Source organism: Scyliorhinus torazame, chromosome 7 (assembly GCF_047496885.1).
Source record: "Scyliorhinus torazame isolate Kashiwa2021f chromosome 7, sScyTor2.1, whole genome shotgun sequence".
NCBI lineage: Eukaryota > Metazoa > Chordata > Chondrichthyes > Carcharhiniformes > Scyliorhinidae > Scyliorhinus > Scyliorhinus torazame.
This window is the reverse complement of record NC_092713.1, coordinates 35067147-35090339: the sequence shown is the minus strand read 5'-3', so window position 1 is coordinate 35090339 and position 23193 is coordinate 35067147. Positions and strand designations below refer to the sequence as shown.

General features: G+C 47.6%; 2 protein-coding genes across 2 annotated transcripts in view; both read right to left on the bottom strand.

The window, feature by feature from the left end:
* Nucleotides 1-19524, bottom strand: part of acp5b (acid phosphatase 5b, tartrate resistant) — a 45718-nt gene extending 26194 nt beyond the window's left edge. Inside the window, exons 1-2 of the mRNA XM_072512857.1 lie at nt 18694-19524; nt 6558-6751 (exon numbers count right to left, since the gene is read on the bottom strand). Of these exons, the coding sequence (XP_072368958.1) occupies nt 6558-6751; nt 18694-18766 (267 nt within the window). The 5' untranslated portion in view covers nt 18767-19524. The remainder of the gene's footprint in view (nt 1-6557; nt 6752-18693) is intronic.
* Nucleotides 19525-19656: 132 nt separating this feature from the next.
* abcd3a (ATP-binding cassette, sub-family D (ALD), member 3a) overlaps nt 19657-23193 on the bottom strand; it is a 119045-nt gene continuing 115508 nt past the window's right edge. The window contains exon 23 of the mRNA XM_072510541.1: nt 19657-20139. Within this exon, the coding sequence (XP_072366642.1) occupies nt 20062-20139 (78 nt within the window). The 3' untranslated portion in view covers nt 19657-20061. The remainder of the gene's footprint in view (nt 20140-23193) is intronic.

The window sequence follows — 23193 nt, the reverse complement described above, 5'->3', positions numbered from 1 at the left end:
GGAGGGTCCCCGTCCCTGTGGATGTAGGTGGGGAAACCGAACAGGGCGAAGATGTTGTGCAGGGCCTTGATGACCGTGGCAGAAGTCATGTCGGGACATGTGATGGTAAAAGGGAACCGGGAGTACTCATCAATTACGCTGAGGAAGTACACGTTGCGGTCGGTGGCGGGGAGGGGTCCTCTGAAGTCCATGCTGAGGCGCTCATAGGGGCGGAAGGCCTTCACCAGGTGCGCTCAATCTGGCTGGTAGAAGTGCGGCTTGCACTCTGCGCAGACTTGGCAGTCTCTGGTTACGGTCCTGACCTCCTCAATGGAGTAGGGCAGGTTGTGAGTCTTGACAAAATGGAAGAACCGGGTGACCCCCGAGTGGCAAAGGTCATAGTGGAGAGCCCGGAGTCGGTCCACTTGTGCGCTGGCACATGTTCTGCGGGATAGGGCATCAGGGGGCTCATTGAGCTTCCCCGGGCGATACAAGATCTCATAGTTATAGGTGGGCAGCTCAATCCTCCACCTCAAGATCTTGTCATTCTTGATCTTGCCCCGCTGCGTATTGTTAAACATGAAGCGCAACCGACCGTTGGTCAGTGAGGAAAGTGAATCTCCTGCCGGCGAGGTAATGCCTCCAATGTCGCACAGCTTCCACAATGGCTTGGGCCTCCTTTTCGACAGAGGAGTGCTGAATTTCGGAGGCATGAAGGGTGCGGGAAAAAGCCACGGGTCTGCCCGCCTGGTTGAGGGTGGCGGCCAGAGCTACGCCTGATGCGTCGCTCTCTACCTGAAAGGGGAGGGTCTCGTCGACCACGTGCATCGTGGCCTTGGCGATGTCCGCCTTGATGTGGTTGAAGGCCTGGCGGGCCTCAGCCGTCAGGGGAAAAACTGTGGACTTGATGAGTGGGCGGGCCTTGTCCGCATAATTAAGGACCCACTGGGCGTAATACGAGAAAAACCCCAGGCATCGTTTCAGGTCCTTGGGGCAGTGGGGGAGAGGGAGTTCCAGGAGGGGGCGCATGCGGTTGGGGTCGGGCCCTAGGACTACATTTTCCACTACGTAGCCAAGGATGGCTAAGCGGTTGGTGCGGAACACGCATTTCTCCTTATTGTAGGTGAGGTTAAGGAGTTTGGCGGCATGGAGGAAATTTTGGAGGTTTGCGTCGTGGTCCTGCTGATCGTGGCCGCAAATGGTGACGTTATCTAGGTATGGGAACGTGGCCCACAGCCCGTACTGGTCAACCATTCGGTCCATCTCTCGCTGGAAGACTGAGACCCCATTGGTGGTGCCGAAGGGAACTCTGAGGAAATGATAGAGGCGGCCATCTGCTTCGAACGCAGTGTATTGGCTGTCCTCTGGGTGGATGGGGAGCTGGTGGAAGGCGGACTTCAAGTCTACTGTGGAGAAGACTCGATTCTGCACAATCTGATTGACCATGTCAGATATGCGTGGGAGGGGGTACGCGTCAAGCTGCCTGTACCGGTTGATGGTCTGATTGTAGTCAATGACCATCCTGTGCTTCTCCTCAGTCTTCACTACCACCACTTGAGCTCTCCAGGGGCTGTTACTGGTTTCAATGATCCCCTCCCGGAAAAGCCGTTGGACCTCTGACTTGATAAAGGTCCTGTCCTGTGCACTGTACCGTTTGCTCCTAATGGTGAAGGGCTTGCAGTCCGGGGTGAGGTTTGCAAACAGTGAAGGTGGATCGACATTAAGGGTCGAGAGGCCACAGACGGTGAGGGGGGGCAGGGGTCCGTCGAATTTCAAAGTAAGGCTTTGGAGGTGGCATTGGAAATCAAGGCCTAGTAACAGGGCAGCGCAGAGATGGGGGAGGACGTAGAGCCTGACGTTGCTGAACTCTACGCCCTGAACGGTGAGTGTCGCGACACAGTACCGCCGGATTTCCACGGAATGGGATCCGGAGGCCAGTGAGATTTTTTGGGAGACGGGGAGTACCGCGAGGGAGCAGCGCCTTACCGTAGCAGGGTGGATGAAACTCTCCGTGCTCCCTGAGTCAAAGAGGCAGGTCGTCTCGTGCTCGTTGATCATCACCGTCGTCGTAGCGGTCGCGAGGTTGCGGGGCCGAGACTGATCCAGGGTGATGGAGGCGAGCTGCGGAAGATGTTGGGAGGTCCCGGGCTGGTCAGCGGTGGCGGAGGTATCAGCGGGCAGCAAACGGCCAGACGAGCAGGGGTACTGAGGCGCGGTCCAAAATGGCGGCGAAGATGGCGGCGCCCACGGCGGGCAGCATCAAAGATGGCAGCGCCCGCAGGCCGCACGTGGCTTGTGGTGGAGAAGATGGCGGCGCCACTGGATCACACGTGGGGGGTGTAGCAATGCCGGGCCTGGAAACAGCGGTTACCGACCGGGCCTGGCAAACGGCAACGAAGTGGCCCTTCTTCCCGCACCTGTTGCAGGTCGTGCTCCGCGCCGGGCAGTGCTGCCTGGGATGTTTGCTCTGGCTGCAAAAATAACACTTGGGCCCCCCACCCCCTCCCCCCTCCACCACCACCCCCCCCTCCCCCCCCCCGTCCAAGCGATCGAAAACAAGCTGGATGAACTTAACGCCAGACGTACCTCTCAGAGGGAAGTAAGAGACTGCTGTGTGCTCTGTTTCACAGAAACATGGCTCACCCCCGCCTCACCGGACTGTGCCATACAACCTGAAGGCTTCTCAATTCACCGGGCAGACCGCACGGCATCATCAGGCAAAGCGACGGGTGGAGGGGTGTGCCTCCTCATCAACTCCTCCTGGTGCTTGGATGTGGCGACTCTGACGACCTACTGCTCCCCAGACCTGGAATACCTGACCATGAAGTGCCGCCCATATTATCTTCCACGTGAGTTCACTTCAGCGATTATCACAGTGGTCTACATCCCACCCCAGGCAGTAGTGAGGAAGGCGCTGGACGAACTATACACAGTAATAAACAACTACGAGACAGAACACCCGGAGGCCTTGTTCATCGTGGCCGGAGACTTCAACAAGGCCAAACTCAAGAGTGTACTGCCAAAATTCCACCAGCACATCTCCTGTCCCACCAGAGGCGACAACACTCTTGACCACTGCTTCTCAAAAATCAAGGGCGCCTACCGTTCCAGCCCCCGACCGCACTTTGGGAAATCAGACCATAAGACGGTGCTCCTTCTCCCGGCATACAAGCAGAAACTCAAGCGGGAGAATCCAGCTAAGAAGGTTGTGCAGTGCTGGTCCGAGGAGACAGAAGAGCTCTTACGTGACTGCTTAGAGACAGTGGACTGGTCCATATTTAAGTACTCAGCGACCAACTTAAATGAGTATGCCACCACTGTCACAGACTTCATCAGCAAATGTGTGGACGACTGCGTGCCAAAGAAAGCAGTACGTACATTCCCCAACCGGAAACCATGGCTCAATCGCGAGATTGACTCCCTACTGAAGGACAGATCTGAGGCGTTTAAGGCAGACAACCCTGACCTATACAAGAAATCCAGGTACGACCTCCGCAAAGCCATCCGGAATGCCAAGAGAGAATATCAAACCAAGCTAGAGTCACAGACAGACTCTCGGCGGTTGTGGCAAGGACTAAACAACATAACGGGCTACAAAGCGAAGCCGAACAGTATCTCTGGCAGCAGCGCACCCCTCCCCGTTGAACTCAATGCATTCTATGCTCGGTTCGAGCAGGTAACCAACAATCCGCTGGCGAGTGCCCCAGCAGCCCATAATTCACCCATACCCACCATCACAGCTTCCGAAGTCAGATTGGCCTTCCTGAAAGTGAACCCTCGGAAGGCGACGGGCCCAGACGGGATCCCTGGTCGTGCACTCAGAGCCTGCGTGGAGCAGCTGGCAGAGGTATTCATGGACATCTTTAACCTGTCCCTACTCCACTCCGAGGTCCCCACCTGCTTCAAAAAGACCACCATCATACCGGTACCAAAGAAGAACCAGGCAACGTGCCTCAACGTGCCAGTGGCCCTGACTTCAGTCGTAATGAAGTGCTTCGAGAGGTTGATCATGAAGCGCATCACCTCCATACTCCCAGAATGCCTTGATCCACTGCAATTCGCATACCGCTGCAACCGGTCCACATCAGACACCATTTCCCTGGCCCTACACTCATCCCTAGAGCATCTCGAAAACAAGGACTCCTACATTAGACTCCTATTTATTGACTACAGCTCTGCCTTCAACACCATAATCCCAGCCAAGCTCATATCAAAGCTCCAAAACCTAGGACTTGGCTCCCCACTCTGCAACTGGATCTCGATTTTCTGACCAACAGACCACAATCAGTAAGAATGAACAACAACACCTCCTCCACAATAGTCCTCAACACCGGCGCCCCGCAAGGCTGCGTACTTAGCCCCCTACTCTACTCCCTGTACACACACGACTGCGTGGCAAAACTTGGTTCCAACTCCATCTACAAGTTTGCTGACGATACGACCATAGTGGGCCGGATCTCGAATAACGATGAGTCCGAATACAGGAGGGAGATAGAGAACCTAGTGGAGTGGTGTAGCGACAACAATCTCTCCCTCAATGCCAGCAAAACTAAAGAGCTGGTAATTGACTTCAGGAAGCAAAGTACTGTACACACCCCTGTCAGCATCACCGGGGCCGAGGTGGAGATGGTTAGCAGTTTCAAATTCCTCGGGGTGCACATCTCCAAAAATCTGTCCTGGTCCACCCACGTCGACGCTACCACCAAGAAAGCACAACAGCGACTATACTTCCTCAGGAAACTAAGGAAATTCGGCATGTCCACATTGACTCTTACCAACTTTTACAGATGTACCATAGAAAGCATCCTATCGGGCTGCATCACAGCCTGGTATGGCAACTGCTCGGCCCAGGACCGCAAGAAACTTCAGAGAGTCATGAACACCGCCCAGTCCATCACACGAACCTGCCTCCCATCCATTGACTCCATCTACACCTCCCGCTGCCTGGGAAAAGCGGGCAGTATAATCAAAGAGCCCTCCCACCCGGCTTACTCACTCTTCCAACTTCTTCCATCGGGCAGGAGATACAGAAGTCTGAGAACACGCACAAACAGACTCAAAAACAGCTTCTTCCCCACTGTTACCACACTCCTGAATGACCCTCTTATGGACTGACTTCATTAACACTACACCCTGTATGCTTCATCCGATGCCAGTGCTTATGTAGTTACATTGTATATGTTGTGTTGCCCTATTATGTATTTTCTTTTATTCCCTTTTCTTCTCATGTACTTAATGATCTGTTGAGCTGCTCGCAGAAAAATACTTTTCACTGTACCTCGGTACACGTGACAATAAACAAATCCAATCCAATCTGCAAACTTAGCAACAGTGCCTTCAGTTCCTTCTTCCAAATCGTTACTGTATATTGTGAAAAGTTATGGTCCCAGCACAGAGACCCTGAGGCACACCACCAGTCACCGGCTGCCATCCTGAAAAAGACCCCTTTGTCCCCACTCTCTGCCTTCTGCCAGTAAGCCAATTCTCTATCCATGCCAGGATCTTACCCTTAACACCATGGCCTCCTAAATTATTTAACAGTTTCCTACGCCTCCACCACTCCCTTCCACACCACCCGCTCCCCCACCGCCCCCTTCCTCACCGCTCCCTCCTGCATCACCCCCTTCTCCACTACCCTCTCCCCCCACCACACCACCCTCCACCATTCCACCCTCTCCCGTCACCCCTTTTCCCCCACCACCTGCTCCCCTCCCACCCCTTCCTCCACCACCCCTTCCACCACCACCCCCGCTAGAACCAATGACAGAAGACGTTAATCTGGTTATATTTTAATTATGTGACAAAATGCCTCTTAAACCTAAACCCTAGTGTCAGCTGTGGTGGCACTCTCACCTCTGAATAACCCGGTTCCAGGTTCAAGCCCCACTCCAGGACTCCAGCATGTAAAACCAAAGCTGAACTCCATTGAAGTACAGAGGGAGCACTGCACTGCCGGTGGTGCCGTTTCTCGGATGAGGTGTTGAACTGAGTTCCTGTTTGCCTGCTCAGGTGGATGTAAGAGAAGAGCAGGGGAGTCATCCCTGATGTCCTGGCCAATAACTATCCCTCAATAAGATTATCTGGTTGATATCACATTGTTCACCACATTTCTAAATGCTGGCGGAATACGGATGTTAGAATGTGATGCAGACGTACCCAGAGCAGGATTGTCTGTTGACAGATAATTAATATCAGCAAAGTAACAATCGATCAGAGACTGAAAAACATGGAATTTATGAAATATTGAGTTCCAATATGAATAGGGATGTGAGATTCAATAATTAATCCATGCAATGGCAGGTGGGGGGGCTGTGTTCCATGTTCTCTGTAGCCTTTGCAACACTCCAAACTGGAGTTGAGCAGGAGTGGAAATGACAACTGCTGGCTATACGTGTGAATTAAGCAAGTACATTTTTATGGACTCTTTCTATAAGTTAATTAATAAACCACAAGCTCTTAGCGAGATCACTGTCACTAACTTTAAACCACACATCCATTGTAAGGCAAACAAAGATCCTGGATGTTGCAATCAACAATAAAATAAACACGGCCAATATGAATGAACAGCAAACCGTTACCTTAAACCTGAAATCGTTTACATTGTCCACACCGTGGTAGTAAAAATTATCTCCAACATCGAGTACAAAATCTGTTCTTGAATTCTGCATAACTCTCCCCATCTCGTGTGCTGTGGCTTTCTGAACAACTGTTACATAAGGTGGATCAGGCAGACCTCCCCAATCTCCAAATGCAATGAATTGGATGTCACTGCCTTATAAGGAAACAGAAGGACAAAACATGAACAATTCATTTGAACTGTGAATTGCAGAATCACCAATGAAGGTTTTATGAATTTACAGCAGCCAATAATTCCTAAAAAGTAAAAATACTCAGAGGTTGAGGCAGGATTTTACCTACGTGGTGGAATTCAACCTCGAGAACCTTGAGGACCCCCAGGCGAGCAAAGTGAGTGAGAATGGGAGAGTATGAGGGGTGGGGGTAGACTGTGAGGGGATGGTGGGGAGGCACAGTGCGTGAGGGGGTTAGGTTGCAGACTTGCATGGAGGGAGGCTTTCTGGAGGGATTGAGGGTCGAAGGGGAGGGAGAGATTGTGAGGGGGTTGCGGGGTCCTTGGGGAGAGAGAGTTTGTGAGGGGGGAATGGGAGGGAGGAGATTAGAGTGAATGTTGCTTGAAATCCATGATCAGAATCACAGCTTCATGGTTAAAAGGTGAATTCCACTTTTGCAGAGCTTGAACCTAATAGAAACGTGGGGTTGACTGTGCAAACACCTGTCTTTCAGACACTTCATTAGCTGTCTAAAATTAAGATTAGTTTATTTAGCAATATGAAGCGACACTATCAATCTGGCAGTCAAAAAGGCTGAAAACTGAAGGCGAGGCAAGAGGATGAAACTGGGCAAAAAGACAGTTTGTCGTTTTATTTTTAAAACGTTCGAAGTATTGAACAGTGCACAAACTGCACATTCATCCTCACCCAAACATATGGGTGAATTCTTGATGACTTTGACATGCTGATTTCTGGAGATACCATATTGGCGGAAAAAGCGGAACAAGAATTGAACTCTGAAATGACAATGGAACTACAAAATATTGCTGATCATGAAACTTCCAAAGCTCATATTAAAGCAATGTGTGCATTCGTTCAAAGATGTAAATTATTTGGAAGAATTGATTCTGCGTTCTTCGTTCAGTTCGAAAATTAATGTTCTTATTGGAGGAAAGTGCTGAGACATGTTGGGCGGTATTCTCCCCACCCCAGCCGGTTGGGAGAATCGGGAGGGCGCCGTACGAATCGCGCCACGCCGCCCCGACCCCCACACGCGATTCCCCCCCCCCCGAAACCAGTGCCGCGCGAATCGTGCCGGGCTGCTTCGAGAATCGCCGCAAACGGCGAGCGGCGATTCTCCGGCCCGGATGGGCCGAGCGGCCGGCGAAAAAAGTGACAGTCCCGCTGGCGCCGTTCTAACCTGCTCTCGGGCCGGCGGGACCTGGGGCTTCAAGGGCCGGGAGCGGGCTGTGGGGGGTGGGCGGGGGAGGGGGGTTCCAACCCCGGGGACGCCCTCCGGAGTGGCCTGGCCTGCAATCGGGAACCACCGATCGGCGGGCAGGCTTCTATGTCGGCGGGCCTCCTTTCTTCGGCGGTCAAACCTGTATCGATGGGCTATATTTGTGTGGGGCGGCCTGGGGGAGGACGGCCATCACGCATGCGCTAGTTGGCGCCGGCCCAACTGCGCATGCGCGGGACCCAAGGTGCCGGGTCTCTGACGCCGCGCCGATGCCACGCCCCTGTAAATCGCACGACGCCCCTGCTAGCCCCACGGAGGGGGGAGAATAGGGGTCTGGGAATGGGTGCCAACGCCGGAGTAAAACACTCCGGTTTTTACTCCGGCGTCGGCACTTAGACTCCGGTTGGGAGAATCCTGCCCATTGTTGCCACAGTTAGACTGTTGTCTTCTTTGGGACTACCTCTGAGGACATGATGAGTCATCATTGTCAAATCGAAGCCGTAATTTTTTAGCATGCCTTGAATATCTCAGTGAATTTGATGAATTTCTCAAACAGTATTTGAAACTTTATCAATATTGTGGCTCAGGGAAGGCAAACGTTTTACTATGCTAAATCTACGATGACTTCATCAGTATAATGGTAGAGCGGCTTTGAAATCAATTCACTAATGAAGTCAAAGATGCCAAATACTGTTCCACATAGTTGATTAAATACCAGATGTGAGCATGTGGACCAATTGACATTAATTTTAAGATGTGTGACCAGCGATGGTGAAGTTGTGGAGGGATATCTTTGTTTAGTCCAGCTACAATCCTACACTTCTGAGTATCTGGAGATGACTGTTTTGGAAATCTTTGCAAATATAGGATTGGACATCAAAAATTGTTGTGGTCAGATCTTCGATATTGCCGCAAATATGACAGGAAAATATTCAAATCTGCAAGCAAGACGGCATTATTCATCCCATGTTCCAGTCACTCCCTGAATTTAATGTGTAACGTGGCAGCTGAACCCTATGAGGTAGCTGTACATTATTTTGACTTTGTTCAAACCGTATTTGCCTATTTTTGGTTTCCATGCATCGGTGGAATATGTTACGATCACGCTTGGAGCAGACACATGGAAAACATTTGACAGTCAAAAGAATCTATGACACCAGGTACAGACACTGTTTTGGCTTTGAAAATGAATTTGGCTGATGATGCGATATTGCTGATTTTGTGGAATAGTTTACTTCAAAGAATGCCATCAGCAAATTTCTGTAAAATATTGATACATTTATTGAATGCTGCACAATTGTTAGCCTCAGTTAAAAGTTCTGTCATAGAAGTTCAAAATGACTAAAGGTCGGTGGAAGCAGAGGCACTACATTAACAAAAAATTGGTTCCTCTGATATATCTGATGAGAAGCGTACAAGACTCGGGAAGTTATTTTTCAATGAAATTGGAGATAATAAAAATCAATTTAAAAGGGAAAGAGAAGATCATCATTGAGGCTGTCAATGTTATTTGTGACACAATAATGGTGCAATTGCAGAGTAGAAGTGAATCTCTGAAGAAAACTGTTGATTTATTTTCCGTGCCTTTTGACAGAGGTTTGTATGAAAATGCTAAGAGCCACACAGCACGAAAATGAGTAAATTCTACCGGGAGGCCATAGACACAAATAGTTTTGAAGATGAAGTGAAACGATTCATTCATTTCATTGATAATGATGAGCCCCATGCTTTGAAATGACCAACTGATATTGGATAGGCACATGGAGCACACCAGAATGACAGGGAGTGGAAAAACTTGACCTTGGTTTCGGACAATGCTCGGCACAACATCGAGGGGTGAAGGGCCTGTTCTGTGCTGTACTGTTCTATATTCTATGTTCTATAGACTTGTATGCGACCTTTCCAAATGTGGAAACTGTTCTGAAAACAATACTTATCACAAATACTTCCAGTGAACGTTCTTTATCTGTATTGAAAACAGTTCAAAATTATTTGCGAAGTGCTATGAGTCAGGAACATTTGACAAGTTCAGCAATACTGACAATTGAAAGTGCGTCTTTAAAAGATTTTACCTATAGTGATACAATTGATGATTTTGTAAAGAAAATGTGTAGAAAAAAAGCTATCTAAATTGCCAAAAAAGGATGAAGCAGGAAAATCTTAACATTCAGTCCCTCTTCCATAATCCCGTTTAAATTCTGTTTTTCAAAATGGACCATTGCTGGTCACATGATGGTAGTTCTAACCACCATCGTTCTCAAGACTGGCCTTCAGAAAGTCTCTGGGACAAAGAATGATATCCTGCCAGACAAAGCTACTGACATTGGACATGGACTCACATGAGTTTACGGCAATAACATATTTGATTTTGTGAGAGGAAGTAAGGAAGATAACTTTTATTTTTGAACCTGAATGAGACTCTGAAGTATACTGAATGGCACCATATGCATCTTGATGATTGGAGTATTTGTTCCTGCACTGGACTGGCTCATTCTGGTCTGTGCTGCAGCGATGTCATCGGACGATTTGCCCATTTCGTTGCTCATCAGTGAGTTCCACGTTTGCTCGCCTCGAAGCTCACTTCACAATATTGACCATCTCTACCGTCATTCTGACGTGAGCTAAGCCTGGATTTCATCAATTATTCATACTAGTGGGATTTTACAAGTGAAAAAGCACTGATCAATTTATGCATTTTTGTGGCTTCTCCCTTTGCGTTCTGCGGAGGGGGTGGGGAGGTAGGAAGGGGGTGAGCTTGGGGAGGGCAGAATGAAGGTGAGATCCAAGGTTGTATCCACAGTCGGTGCCAAATTTACGTGGGGTGGGAGCGGAATCTGCCAGCATTCCTACTCTTAGTCATTCCTTACTGGAAATATATGTTCATAGAATTTACAGTGCAGAAGGAGGCCATTCGGCCCATCGAGTCTGCACAGCCCTTGGAAAGAGCACCCAACCCAAGCCCACACCTCCACCCTATCCCCATAACCCAGTAACCCCACCCAACACTAAGGGCAATTTTGGACACTAAGGGCAACTTAGCCAATCCACCTAACCTGTGCATCTTTGGACTGTGGGAGGAAACTGGAGCACCCGGAGAAAACCCACGCACACACGGGGAGAACGTGCAGACTCCACACAGACAGCGACCCAAGCCGGGAATCGAACCTAGGACCCTGGAGCTGTGAAGCAATTGTGCTAACCACTATGCTGCCATGCTGCCCTATGTTACTGCATAGCTAAGCACAGGATCAGGTGACTAGTCTTCGGACATCCAGTTTGATTTTTCACATAAAGAGTATCCAGTGGAGTGAGGTGTGTTGTCATTAAAGTGTCAGATTTCAGGAATTTTTAACCTGGATGAATTTGGGGGAAATTTATATTGCGGTAAATTCTTTCATAATGATAAATTCAGCTCACTTGATGTTAAATTCAGGTTAGAATTAAAATGTAAGGGGGAGGCATGATGGTGCAGTGGTTAGCACTGCTGCCTCACAGCACCGAGGACCCGGGTTAAAAAAGATGTGCAGGCTAGGTGGATTGGCCATGCTAAATTGCCCCTCAATTGGAAAAAAATAATTGGGCACTCTAAATTTATATTTTTTTAAATTCTAAAGTAAAGAATTGGGAGACAGTGTTGTCGTGGTGACACCATTGGACTAGTAATCCAGAGGCCCAAGCGAATTCCCTTCAGTGAAGAAAATTTGCTCCTAGTGTGGCCTCCGCATGACTCCAAACCCACAGTAACGTGTCTCTTACATGCCCTCTGAAACGGCCTAGCAAGCCACTCAGTTGTATCGGAACTGAATTCTGAAGGAATGAAACGGAATGGACAACTGGCACCAACATAGACACTGCAAATTACAACATCCAACCCAGCCCTGTTAACCCTGCAAAGTCCTCCTTTGGCTTCTTCCAAAATTGGAAGACAAGTCAAGCAACAGCATAACATAGTCATACTCAATAAACCATACTTAGAGAATGGCCCAGACACCCCCAGCACTCAGGATGTCCTGTCCCAATGCCAGGACAGACCAGAGGTGGGAATCTTTAACAATGATTTTTTTAACTTTCTTTATGGGCCAGCATTTATTGCCCATTTCTGTGGAGACCTGGTGTCACCTGTATGCCAAACAACAGATTTCTTTCCCTAAAGATCATTAATGAACCAGATGGGTTTTTATGACAATTGACAATGGTTTCATGGTCATCATTAGACTTTTAATTCCAGATTTAAAAAACGTAATTAAAATTTCACCATCTGCCGTGATGGGATTCGAACCCTGGTACCCTGAGCATTTACTGGGAGTCTGCATTGCTAGTCCAATGACAATACCACTATGTCAATGCCTCCCTATGGCAAACTCCATGGGATGGCACGGTGGTTAGCACTGCTGTCTCACAGCGCCAGGGACCCGAGTTCGATTCTGACCTCGGGTGACTGTGTGGAGTTTGCACATTCTTTCCGTTTCTACGTGGGTTTCCTCCGGGTGCTCCAGTTTTATCCCACAGTCCAAATATGTGTAGGTTAGGTGGATTGGCTGTGATCAATGCATGGGGGTTACGGGGATCGGGTGGGGGAGTGGACCTCAGTAAAGTGCTTGTTCAGAGGGTTGGTGCAGACTCTGTGGGCCGAAAAGCCTCCTTCCATGGATTCCATATTTGACACCATGCGATAATGTGTCTGCTTTTGTTACCTTGCTGTATATTATCTTCAGTTGTCAACTGTGCAGATTCATCTAACTACAATATTTAATACAAAGAACAAAGAAAAGTACAGCACAGGAACAGGCCCTTCGGCCCTCCAAGCCTGCGCCGTCCATGCTGTCGGTCTAAACTAAAATCTTCTCCACTTCCGGGGTCCGTACCCCTCTATTACCATCCTATTCATGTATTTGTCAAGATGCCCCTTAAACAAATTCTCTCCAGTAACTTCCCTACGACTGGCGTAAGGCTCACCGGCCTGTAGTTCCCTGGATTATCCTTGCTACCCTTCTTAAACAAAGGAACAACATTGGCTATTTTCCAGTCCTCCGGGGCATCACCTGAAGACTGTGAGGATCCAAAGATTTCTGTCAAGGCCTCAGCAATTTCCTCTCTTGCCTCCTTCAGTATTCTGGGGTAGATCCCATCAGGCCCTGGGGACTTATCCAGCTTAATATTTTTCAAGACACCCAACACCTCGTCTTTTTGGATCTCAATGTGACCCAGGCTATCTACACACCCTTCGCCAGGCTCAACATCCACCAATTCCTTCTCTGTGGTGAATACTGATGCAAAGAATTCATTTAGTACCTCACCCATTTCCTCTGGCTCCACACATAGATTCCCTCCCCTGTCCTTCAGTGGGCCAACCCTTTCCCTGGCTACCCTCTTGCTTTTTATGTACGTGTAAAAAGCCTTGGGATTTTCCTTAACCCGATTTGCCAATTACTTTTCGTGACCCCTTCTAGCCCTCCTGACTCCTTGCTTAAGTTACTTACTACTTTCCTTATATTCCATACAGGCTTCGTCTGTTCCCAGCATTCTAGCCCTGACAAATGCCTCCTTTTTCTTTTTGACGAGCCCTACATTATCCCTCGTTATCCAAGGATCGCGAAATTTGCCATATTTATCCTTCTTCCTCACAGGAACATGCCGGTCCTGAATTCCTTTCAACTGACATTTGAAAGCCTCCCACGTGTCAGATATTGATTTACCCTCAAACATCCGCCCCAAATTTATATTCTTCAGTTACCGCCTGATAGTTATAATTAGCCTTGCCCCAATTTAGCACATTCACCCTAGGACCACTCTTATCCTTGTCCACCAGCACTTTAAAACTTACTGAATTGTGTATACTGTTCCTGAAATGCTCCCCTACTGAAACTTCTACCACCTGGCTGGGCTCATTCCCCAATACCAGGTCCAGTACAGCCCCTTCCCTAGTTGGACTGTCTACATATTGTTTTAAGAAACCCCCCTGGTTGCTCCTTACAAACTCTGCCCCATCCAAGCCCCTAGCACTAAGTGAGTCCCAGTCAATATTGGGGAAGTTAAAGTCTCCGATCACAACAACCCTGTTGCTTTTACTCCTTTCCAAAATCTGTCTACCTATCTGCTCCTCTATCTCCCGCTGGCTGTTGGGTGGCCTGTAGTAAACCCCCAACGATCTCTACCCATATAGCCTCGCTGCCCTCTGAGGTGTCCTCCCGCATTACAGCTGTGATATTCTCCCTAACCAGTAGCGCAACTCCTCCGCCCTTTTTACCTCCCCCTCTATCCTGCCTGAAACACCTAAATCCTGGAATGTATAGCTGCCAATCCTGTCCTTCCCTCAACCAGGTCTCTGTAATGGCAACAATATCATAGTTCCAAGTACGAATCCAAGCTCTAAGTTCATGTGCCTTACCTGTAATACTTCTTGCATTAAAACATATGCACTTTGGGCCACCAGTCCCACTGTTTTCAGCAACATCTCCCTGTCTGCTCTTCCTCAGAGCCATACTGGCCCTATTCCCCCCTCAATTTTTTCACCTTCTGACCTATTGCTCCAGTACCCATCCCCCTGTCATACTAGTTTAAACCCTCCCGTGTGACACCAGCAAACCTCCTGGCCAGGATATTTATGCCTCTCCAGTTTAGATGCCACCCGTCCTTCTTATACAGATCACACCTGCCCCAGAAGAGCTCCCAGTGGTCCAGATAACTGAAACCCTCCCTCCTACACCAGCTGTTTAGCCACGTGTTTAGCTGCTCTATCTTCCTATTTCTAGCCCCACTGGCACGTGACACAGGGAGTAATCCCGAGATTACAACCCTAGAGGTCCTGTCTTTTAACTTTCTGCCTAGCTCCCAAAACTCCTGCTGCAGGACCTCTTCCCCCTTCCTGCCTATGTCATTAGTACCAATATGTACCACAACCTCTGCCTGTTTGCCCTCCCCCTTCAGGATGCCCACTACCCGTTCTGGGACATCCTGGGCCCTGGAACCAGGGAGGCAACATGCCATCCTGGAGTCTCTTTCACGTCCACAGAAGCGCCTATCTGTGCGCCTGACTATAGAGTCCCCTATGACTCTTACTCTTCTGCGCTTTGACCCTCCCTGCTGAACATCAGAGCCAGCCGTGGTGCCACTGCTCTGGCTGCTGCTGTTTCCCCCTGATAGGCTATTCCAGTATCCAAAGGGCTATATCTGTTCGAGAGGGGGACAACCACAGGGGATTCCTGCACTGACTGCCTGCCCCTTCTGGTGATCACCCATTTCTCTGCCTGCACCTTAGGTGTGACCATATTTATATAACTGCTATCTATGACGCTTTCCGCCACCTGCATACTCCTAAGTGCATCCAACTGCTGCTCCAACCGAACCATGCGGTCTGCGAGGAGCTCCAGTTGGGTGCACTTTCTGCAGATGAAGCCATCCAGGATGCTGGAAGCCTCCTGGACCTGCCACATCTCACAGTCAGAGCACTGCACCCCTCTAATGACAGTGCATTAATTAATTAGTAAATTAAATTTAAATTTAAAAAAAAAGTTAGTTAACTCTTTGTTTCCTATCACTAGATTTCTACTATAAATGTAAAAGCTAAATACAGCACTCTCCGATCTCTGGCTTAGATACCACTCTAAATTATGATTAAGTAATTAATTAATTATGTTTAATTAGTTTAACAATGTTTAATTTTTAAATTTAGTGCATTCCCAGAAGCCAATCAGGTCACAGCTTTCCTGTGACGTCACTTTTCAGGCCCCGCCCCCAGTCGGATCACTCAGAATAGCAGAATATCTATCACTTACCTGTCCCCAAGCTGCTCCCCGGCTCTCTCTCTCCCGAAAATGAAGGCCGCTTGAACCTGGGGGTAAGATTTTATATCACCTACGTTCCCAGGGTGCTGCCTGGTTTTCTCTCTGCTTCCCGGAATGCACTCTGGATCTCTCCCTGCTGATTACCGGTTACAAAGCCAAAGGAAACAGAACAAAAAGGGTACCAGCACCTCCTCCCAATCCGAATTACCACACTGCCCAAATTATCAAGTTCCAATTCCCACTCTGGCTGTGTTTCACTCACTCAGGCTGCGTCTCCTTCACCTGCGCATAGCATGCCAAATTCAAACTCTTGTTGTCTATATACATATGCTGCAAGCACACGTCCTTAATTGCACATCAGCATTTGTAGAAAATGTTTGCATGTTTAAAGCAGAAAAGTCGATAGAAACATAACATGCATCACAATGCAAATATATTTGTTACTCATTTTACTGAGCACGCATTAATTGAATGGTACATTAAAAAGTTTGCAATTTTATTTGCACATCAAAAAGAAAAAGGAGGCATTTGTCAGGGCTAAAAGGCTGGGAACAGACAAAGCCTGTGTGGAATATAAGGAAAGTAGGAAGGAACTTAAGCAAGGAGTCAGGAGGGCTAGAAGGGGTCCCGAAAAGTCATTGGCAAATAGGGTTAAGGAAAATCCCAAGGCTTTTTACACGTACATAAAAAGCAAGTGGGTAGCCAGGGAAAGGGTTGGCCCACTGAAGGATAGGCAAGGGAATCTATGTGTGGAGCCAGAGGAAATGGGCGAGGTACTAAATGAATACTTTGCATCAGTATTCACCAAAGAGAAGGAATTGGTAGATGTTGAGTCTGGAGAAGGGGGTGTAGATAGCCTGGGTCACATTGTGATCCAAAAAGACGAGGTGTTGGGTGTCTTAAAAAATATTAAGGTAGATAAGTCCCCAGGGCCTGATGGGATCTACCCCAGAATACTGAAGGAGGCTGGAGAGGAAATTGCTGAGGCCTTGACAGAAATCTTTGGATCCTCGCTGTCTTCAGGGGATGTCCCGGAGGACTGGAGAATAGCCAATGTTGTTCCTCTGTTTAAGAAGGGTAGCAAGGATAATCCCGGGAACTACAGGCCGGTAAGCCTTACTTCAGTGGTAGGGAAATTACTGGAGAGAATTCTTCGAGACAGGATCTACTCCCATTTGGAAGCAAATGGATGTATTAGTGAGAGGCAGCACAGTTTTGTGAAGGGGAGGTCGTGTCTCACTAACTTGATAGAGTTTTTCGAGGAGGTCACTAAGATGATTGATGCAGGTAGGGCAGTAGATGTTGTCTATATGGACTTCAGTAAGGCCTTTGACAAGGTCCCTCATGGTAGACTAGTACAAAAGGTGAAGTCACACGGGATCAGGGGTGAGCTGGCAAGGTGGATACAGAACTGGCTAGGCCATAGAAGGCAGAGAGTAGCAATGGAGGGATGCTTTTATAATTGGAGGGCTGTGACCAGTGGTGTTCCACAGGGATCAGTGCTGGGACCTTTGCTCTTTGTAGTATATATAAATGATTTGGAGGAAAATGTAACTGGTCTGATTAGTAAGTTTGCAGACGACACAAAGGTTGGTGGAATTGCGGATAGCGATGAGGACTGTCGGAGGATACAGCAGGATTTAGATTGTCTGGAGACTTGGGTGGAGAGATGGCAGATGGAGTTTAATCCGGACAAATGTGAGGTCATGCATTTTGGAAGGTCTAATGCAGGTAGGGAATATACAGTGAATGGTAGAACCCTCAAGAGTATTGAAAGTCAAAGAGATCTAGGAGTACAGGTCCACAGGTCATTGAAAGGGGCAACACAGGTGGAGAAGGTAGTCAAGAAGGCATACGGCATGCTTGCCTTCATTGGCCGGGGCATTGAGTATAAGAATTGGCAAGTCATGTTGCAGCTGTATAGAACCTTAGTTAGGCCACACTTGGAGTATAGTGTTCAATTCTGGTCGCCACACTACCAGAAGGATGTGGAGGCTTTAGAGAGGGTGCAGAAGAGATTTACCAGAATGTTGCCTGGTATGGAGGGCATTAGCTATGAGGAGCGATTGAATAAATTCGCTTTGTTCTCACTGGAACGAAGGAGGTTGAGGGGAGACCTGATAGAGGTATACAAAATTATGAGGGGCATAGACAGAGTGGATAGTCAGAGGCTTTTCCCCAGGGTAGAGGGGTCAATTACTAGGGGGCATAGGTTTAAGGTGAGAGGGGCAAGGTTTAGAGTAGATGTACGAGGCAAGTTTTTTACGCAGAGGGTAGTGGGTGCCTGGAACTCGCTACCGGAGGAGGTAGTGGAAGCAGGGACGATAGGGACATTTAAGGGGCATCTTGACAAATATATGAATAGGATGGGAATAGAAGGATACGGACCCAGGAAGTGTAGGAGATTGTAGTTTAGTCGGGCAGCATGGTCGGCACGGGCTTGGAGGGCCGAAGGGCCTGTTCCTGTGCTGTACATTTCTTTGTTCTTTGTTCTATTGTGTATTTATTAATATTTAAATTATTTAATATGTTACAATCATATCTTAAGATTAGTTGGGGCAGCATGGCGCCGAGGTCCCAGGTTCAATCCTGTCTCTAGGTCACTGTCCGTGTGGAGTTTGAACATTCTCCCCATGTTTGCGTGGGTTTTGCCCCCACAGCCCAAAGATGTGCAGGTTCGGTGGCGCCAAATTGCTCCTTAATTGGAAAAAATGAATTGGGTACTCTAAATGTATTTTTAAAATTAAAGATTATTAGTTTTCTGTGGATGAAGCAATTCCAAAACTGGCAATGGTCATTTTGCAATGCACAATGTTTTTACTTTATTAAAGATAGTACACACAAACAGGCCAGCAAATAAATAAAATTATAGGATTCCAGTGAAACGACCCAATTTACTTACCTCTTTGGGGAAATGACATCGCTAACTGCAAATAAACTATAACCAAGTGAAGCACTCGGTTAAACGGGTCCATGATCTCGCTGCAGGAAGAGACTAATCAGGACGCCGCCGGTGAAGACCAGCTTCCATTTGTGGTTTGGTTCGTTTCGGAACTCATTACATCTCAAAGCAGAAAATTGTAGCGCGCTGTTTCTGAGAGAAAGAGCAGCCGCTCCATGAGCTTTGAATAGTGCGCCAAGTGGCCAGTACGAGTCACTGGACTGAATCCGAGTTTCTTCACAACAGACTTCCGAGCTTTGAAAGTTGACTTTCTTCTCAAAATAAGGCGGTCATAAATGGGAGTGCAGTCACCTTAAAATGTAGCCAGTGAAGTAGCGATGACACTGGACAGGTAGATCATCTGTGTAGCGAGAGGGGCACTGCGTCACAATTGGAGGTTGCAGTCGGCTCTGTGGTGAGAGAATGTTACCCGAGGAAGTGGCCGGTCTTCTACTTTGTTGTCAGAACCATTCACGTTTCTGCACCTTACACTTGCGGCTGACCGTTTTTAACTGGAATAAATACAGTGGGCGTTGTACTGATTCTGAAGCCAATTCACATTTCGTCTCGTTAGAAATGGGGACATCCTGAATTGAATTTGTTGCTTTTTCATTTTGCATGTGCCAGTATACTGGGGCGAACTTAGGGTTAATACCTTTGTACTTTTTTTATTGATAGGTTTGACTGCTGCAATGTTTCGTACTTGTGTCTGATTTAAGATGGAGAGCAAAATGGGTTTCATCCAGCTGGAGAGATTTTTTTTAAATGAAGAGATCTTTGTGCCTAGCTGCCTCACAGATGCTATTCCGAATGAGTGAACTGCTTTCATAATTAATGATCCAAACTAGATGTTACACACTCTAAATATAATGCTTCGTTGACCAGCAATGCAATTAATCAGTCGTAATGCAGGAACACAAAATGTGAAATGTTTTAACATTTATTTTTTTCTGTAAAACATTAGGAAATGACTTGCAGATATCAAATTATTGCATATCAAGAACATGCCATTATGTAGTGCATTCCTAGGTTACGTCATTTGTACTGTACATAAAACATTTTAATTTATCTTAATTAGGATATGAATTAATTCAAACAACATTTCCTAGATAGATTTTACTAGATGTATGAGTCTCCATATTAATATTTCCAAATATACAGCTCTCAACAACACTACAAATTAATCAGTGTAATTATTCATTTTTACAGTACTTTTAAAACTAACATTAATTACGACTTGAAGTATTAAGTTAGTGTACAAGAGAATGCATATTGAACATATTTATTCTGCAATTCAGTCTGCGTCTGCCATAATCAAATTGACAGAGCTTAAGAACCAAATTCCACTGTATCTGCAGTAATTGGCTTAAATTCATAATTCCCTCTGCCATCCATGTGCAGGTAATACTGTGAACAAAAATAAATATGTCATTAATCATCGAGAAGTGTCAAATAAATGAAATGCACAGCTTAAAATGAATTATTTTTAAGAAGGGATATCAACAATAATGAATTAGAAGGAATGCTGGGGACACGCAATATTTTGTGCCCACACACAACTACCCACTGTATTACTGTAAAATGTTACAATGTTTTATAAGGCCACGAAGGGGTCCACACAGAGTATTTCAAAGAAACTTAGTTTATTTACAATAACGATTATATACATCACATGGTATTATCCCAACTAGGTCTGCCCTGCCAGTGCCTAACTGGCCAGCTTTATATACCCTCCAACTAAACATTGTTCAGAGGTTTCATGCCCCCTTAACAGGGGAGCCTGCATTCTGCAAGGTTCACGGGGAAGTTAATTGTTTCCACCCTGTAAAATACCTGTGGGTTATAACACTAAGGAAACCCATCCGAGGATCATTATCTACTTAATTTCCAAATTAACAGCTTTGTAAAGGTAGATACTTGGATGTAGAGCAGTAAGAATTTAAGTTGCTTAAATATTTGCATAACAATCTAACGTTCTATTAAAGAACTTATAAGTTTCAAAGTATGGCTTTGCTACCAAACTGCCTAGAACTTGAACGATGTTTCAACATTTATGAAAAGTCCAATGTGCCTCTTATTTAGGTCTGCAGTTCGAAATGCAGAAAGCAAAATGATAGGACCCTAATTATTGGAGCAATGCAATCTTTGGGTGTCAGATGTTTAAATGAGACCATTATTTTAATATTGAATATTTATGATAGAAGAAACTTTGAAAAGGCAGCACGGTGGAATTTAATGAAAATAGAAAATGTGCTGTTTCTTATTCTGATTTTTTAAATTATACTTTTGATCCTTATATATTCTTAGATTTTCAATATTTAGAAAAAAAATCAAATGATACACCAAACTTATGCTCAAAACTATCTTCTCCCCTCAGTTTGTGTGTTCTCTCAATGTGTCGTGACTGACAAAGACAAAAATATATCCTGCCTGTTCTTGTACCATTTTGTAACTGCCCATCAGAAGGTTTCCATTTGCACTGTTGGGGGATGGAGGTGTGCTTGTTTTGATCTTGGTGTTTTTCTGTTAGGCAATTGTGTGAGGATTGTTTGAAGTTGGAGTTTGTTTGTATGAGCAGGGGGGAAGGTTGGGAGGGAACAATAGGTGGGAGACTATCTGGCACCGGGGATGGGGGCCACCAAGCCAGCTGGGCGGGCTAGCTCTCGGGAGCGCTATGGGGTGTGTGCATATGTTTGGTTTAGTAAAGGAGTTGGGTTACAGGGTGTTGTTACTTGGGGGGGGGCACGAGTGTTCTGCTGACGAGGGCGGAACTTGGGCTGAGGGACAGAGAGGAGGTTGGGGGCGGGGGCTGCCTGGGGATGGACCGGTGGAGGCGCAGAGCATGGGCTGGAGGCGGGCCGAAAAAAGGTGATGGCTGATCGGCGGAGGGGGGGGGGGCAATGAGCCCCCCAACTAGGCTGATCACCTGGAATGTTTGAGGGTTAAATAGGCCAGTCAAAAGGGCACGTGTGTTCGCGCATTGTAGGGGATTGAAGGCAGACGTGATAATGTTGCAGGAGACGCACCTTAGAGTAACGGACCAGGTTAGACTGAGGAAAGGCTCGGTCAGTCAGGTCTTTCACTCGGGACTAGATTCAAAGACTAGAGGGGTCACGATCCTGATCAATAAGTGGGTGGTGTTTGAGGCGGGTAGAATAGTCTCGGACGTGGGAGGTCGGTACATTATGGTCAGTGGGAAGCTAGAAGGGGTGCAGGTGGTATTAGTAAATGTGTATGCGCCAAATTGGGATGATGTGGAGTTTATAAAGAGGATGCTGGGCAAGATACCGGACCTGGACTCGCACAGGTTGGTCATGGGAGGGGACTTCAACACAGTTTATAGACCCCGGTTTGGACCGGTCAAGCTCGAGAATGAGCAGGGTGCCAGCAATGGCAAAGGAATTAAGAAGGTTCACGGAGTCGATGGGGGGGGGGTGGATCCATGAAGATTTGGGCAACCAAGGGTGAAGGAGTTCTCCTTCTACTCACACGTGCATAAAGTGTATTCCCGGATTGATTTCTTTATTTTGAGCAGGGCCTTGCTGGCTGGGGTGGTGGACACGGCGATTACAATCTCAGACCATGCTCTGCACTGGGTTGACCTGCAGGTTAGTAAAGACAGTAACCAGCGCCCGCACTGGAGGTTGGATGTGGAACTTTTGGCGGATGAAGGAGTGTGCGAGCGGCTGAGGAAATGTATTCAGAGCTACCTGCAGGTCAACGACACGGGGGAAATTTCAGCAGCGGTGGTGTGGGAACCACTGAAGGCGGTGGTCAGAGGGGAGCTGATCTCGATACGGGCCCATAGGGAGAAGGTGGACAGGGCAGAGACGGACCGACTGGTAAAGGAGATACTACAGATTGATAGGAGGTATGCGGAGACCCCAGAGGCAGGGCTTTTAAGGGAACGGCGGAGGTTATAGGTGCAGTTTAGCTTGCTGACCACAGGGAGGGTGGTGGAGCAGCTGAGAAAGGCGAGGGGGGCGATCTATGAGCATGGAGAGAAGGCCAGCAGAATGCTTGCACAGCAGCTTAGGAAGAGGGAGGCAGCTAGGGAGATAGGGAAAGTAAAGGACGGAGACGGGAACCTGGTTGGTGATTCAGTAGGGGTGAACAAGGCGTTTAGGGACTTCTACAGCAGGCTGTACAGGTCGAAACCCCCTACGGGGCCGGAGGGGATGAGGCACTTCTTGGAGTGGCTGAATTTTCCAAAGGTGGACGGAGCGGGTAGAAGGGCTGAGGGCCCCAATCGGGCTGGAAGAGATAGTGAAGGGCTTGAAGGCCATGCAGGCGGATAAGGCCCCGGGTCCGGACAGGTACCCAGTGGAGTTTTATAAAACGTTCTCGGGGATATTGGGGCCGGTGTTGTTGAGGATGTTCGAGGAGGCAAGGGAAAGAGGGGTGTTGCCCCCGACGATGTCACAGGCACCGATTTTGCTGATTCTTAAGCGGGACAAGAAC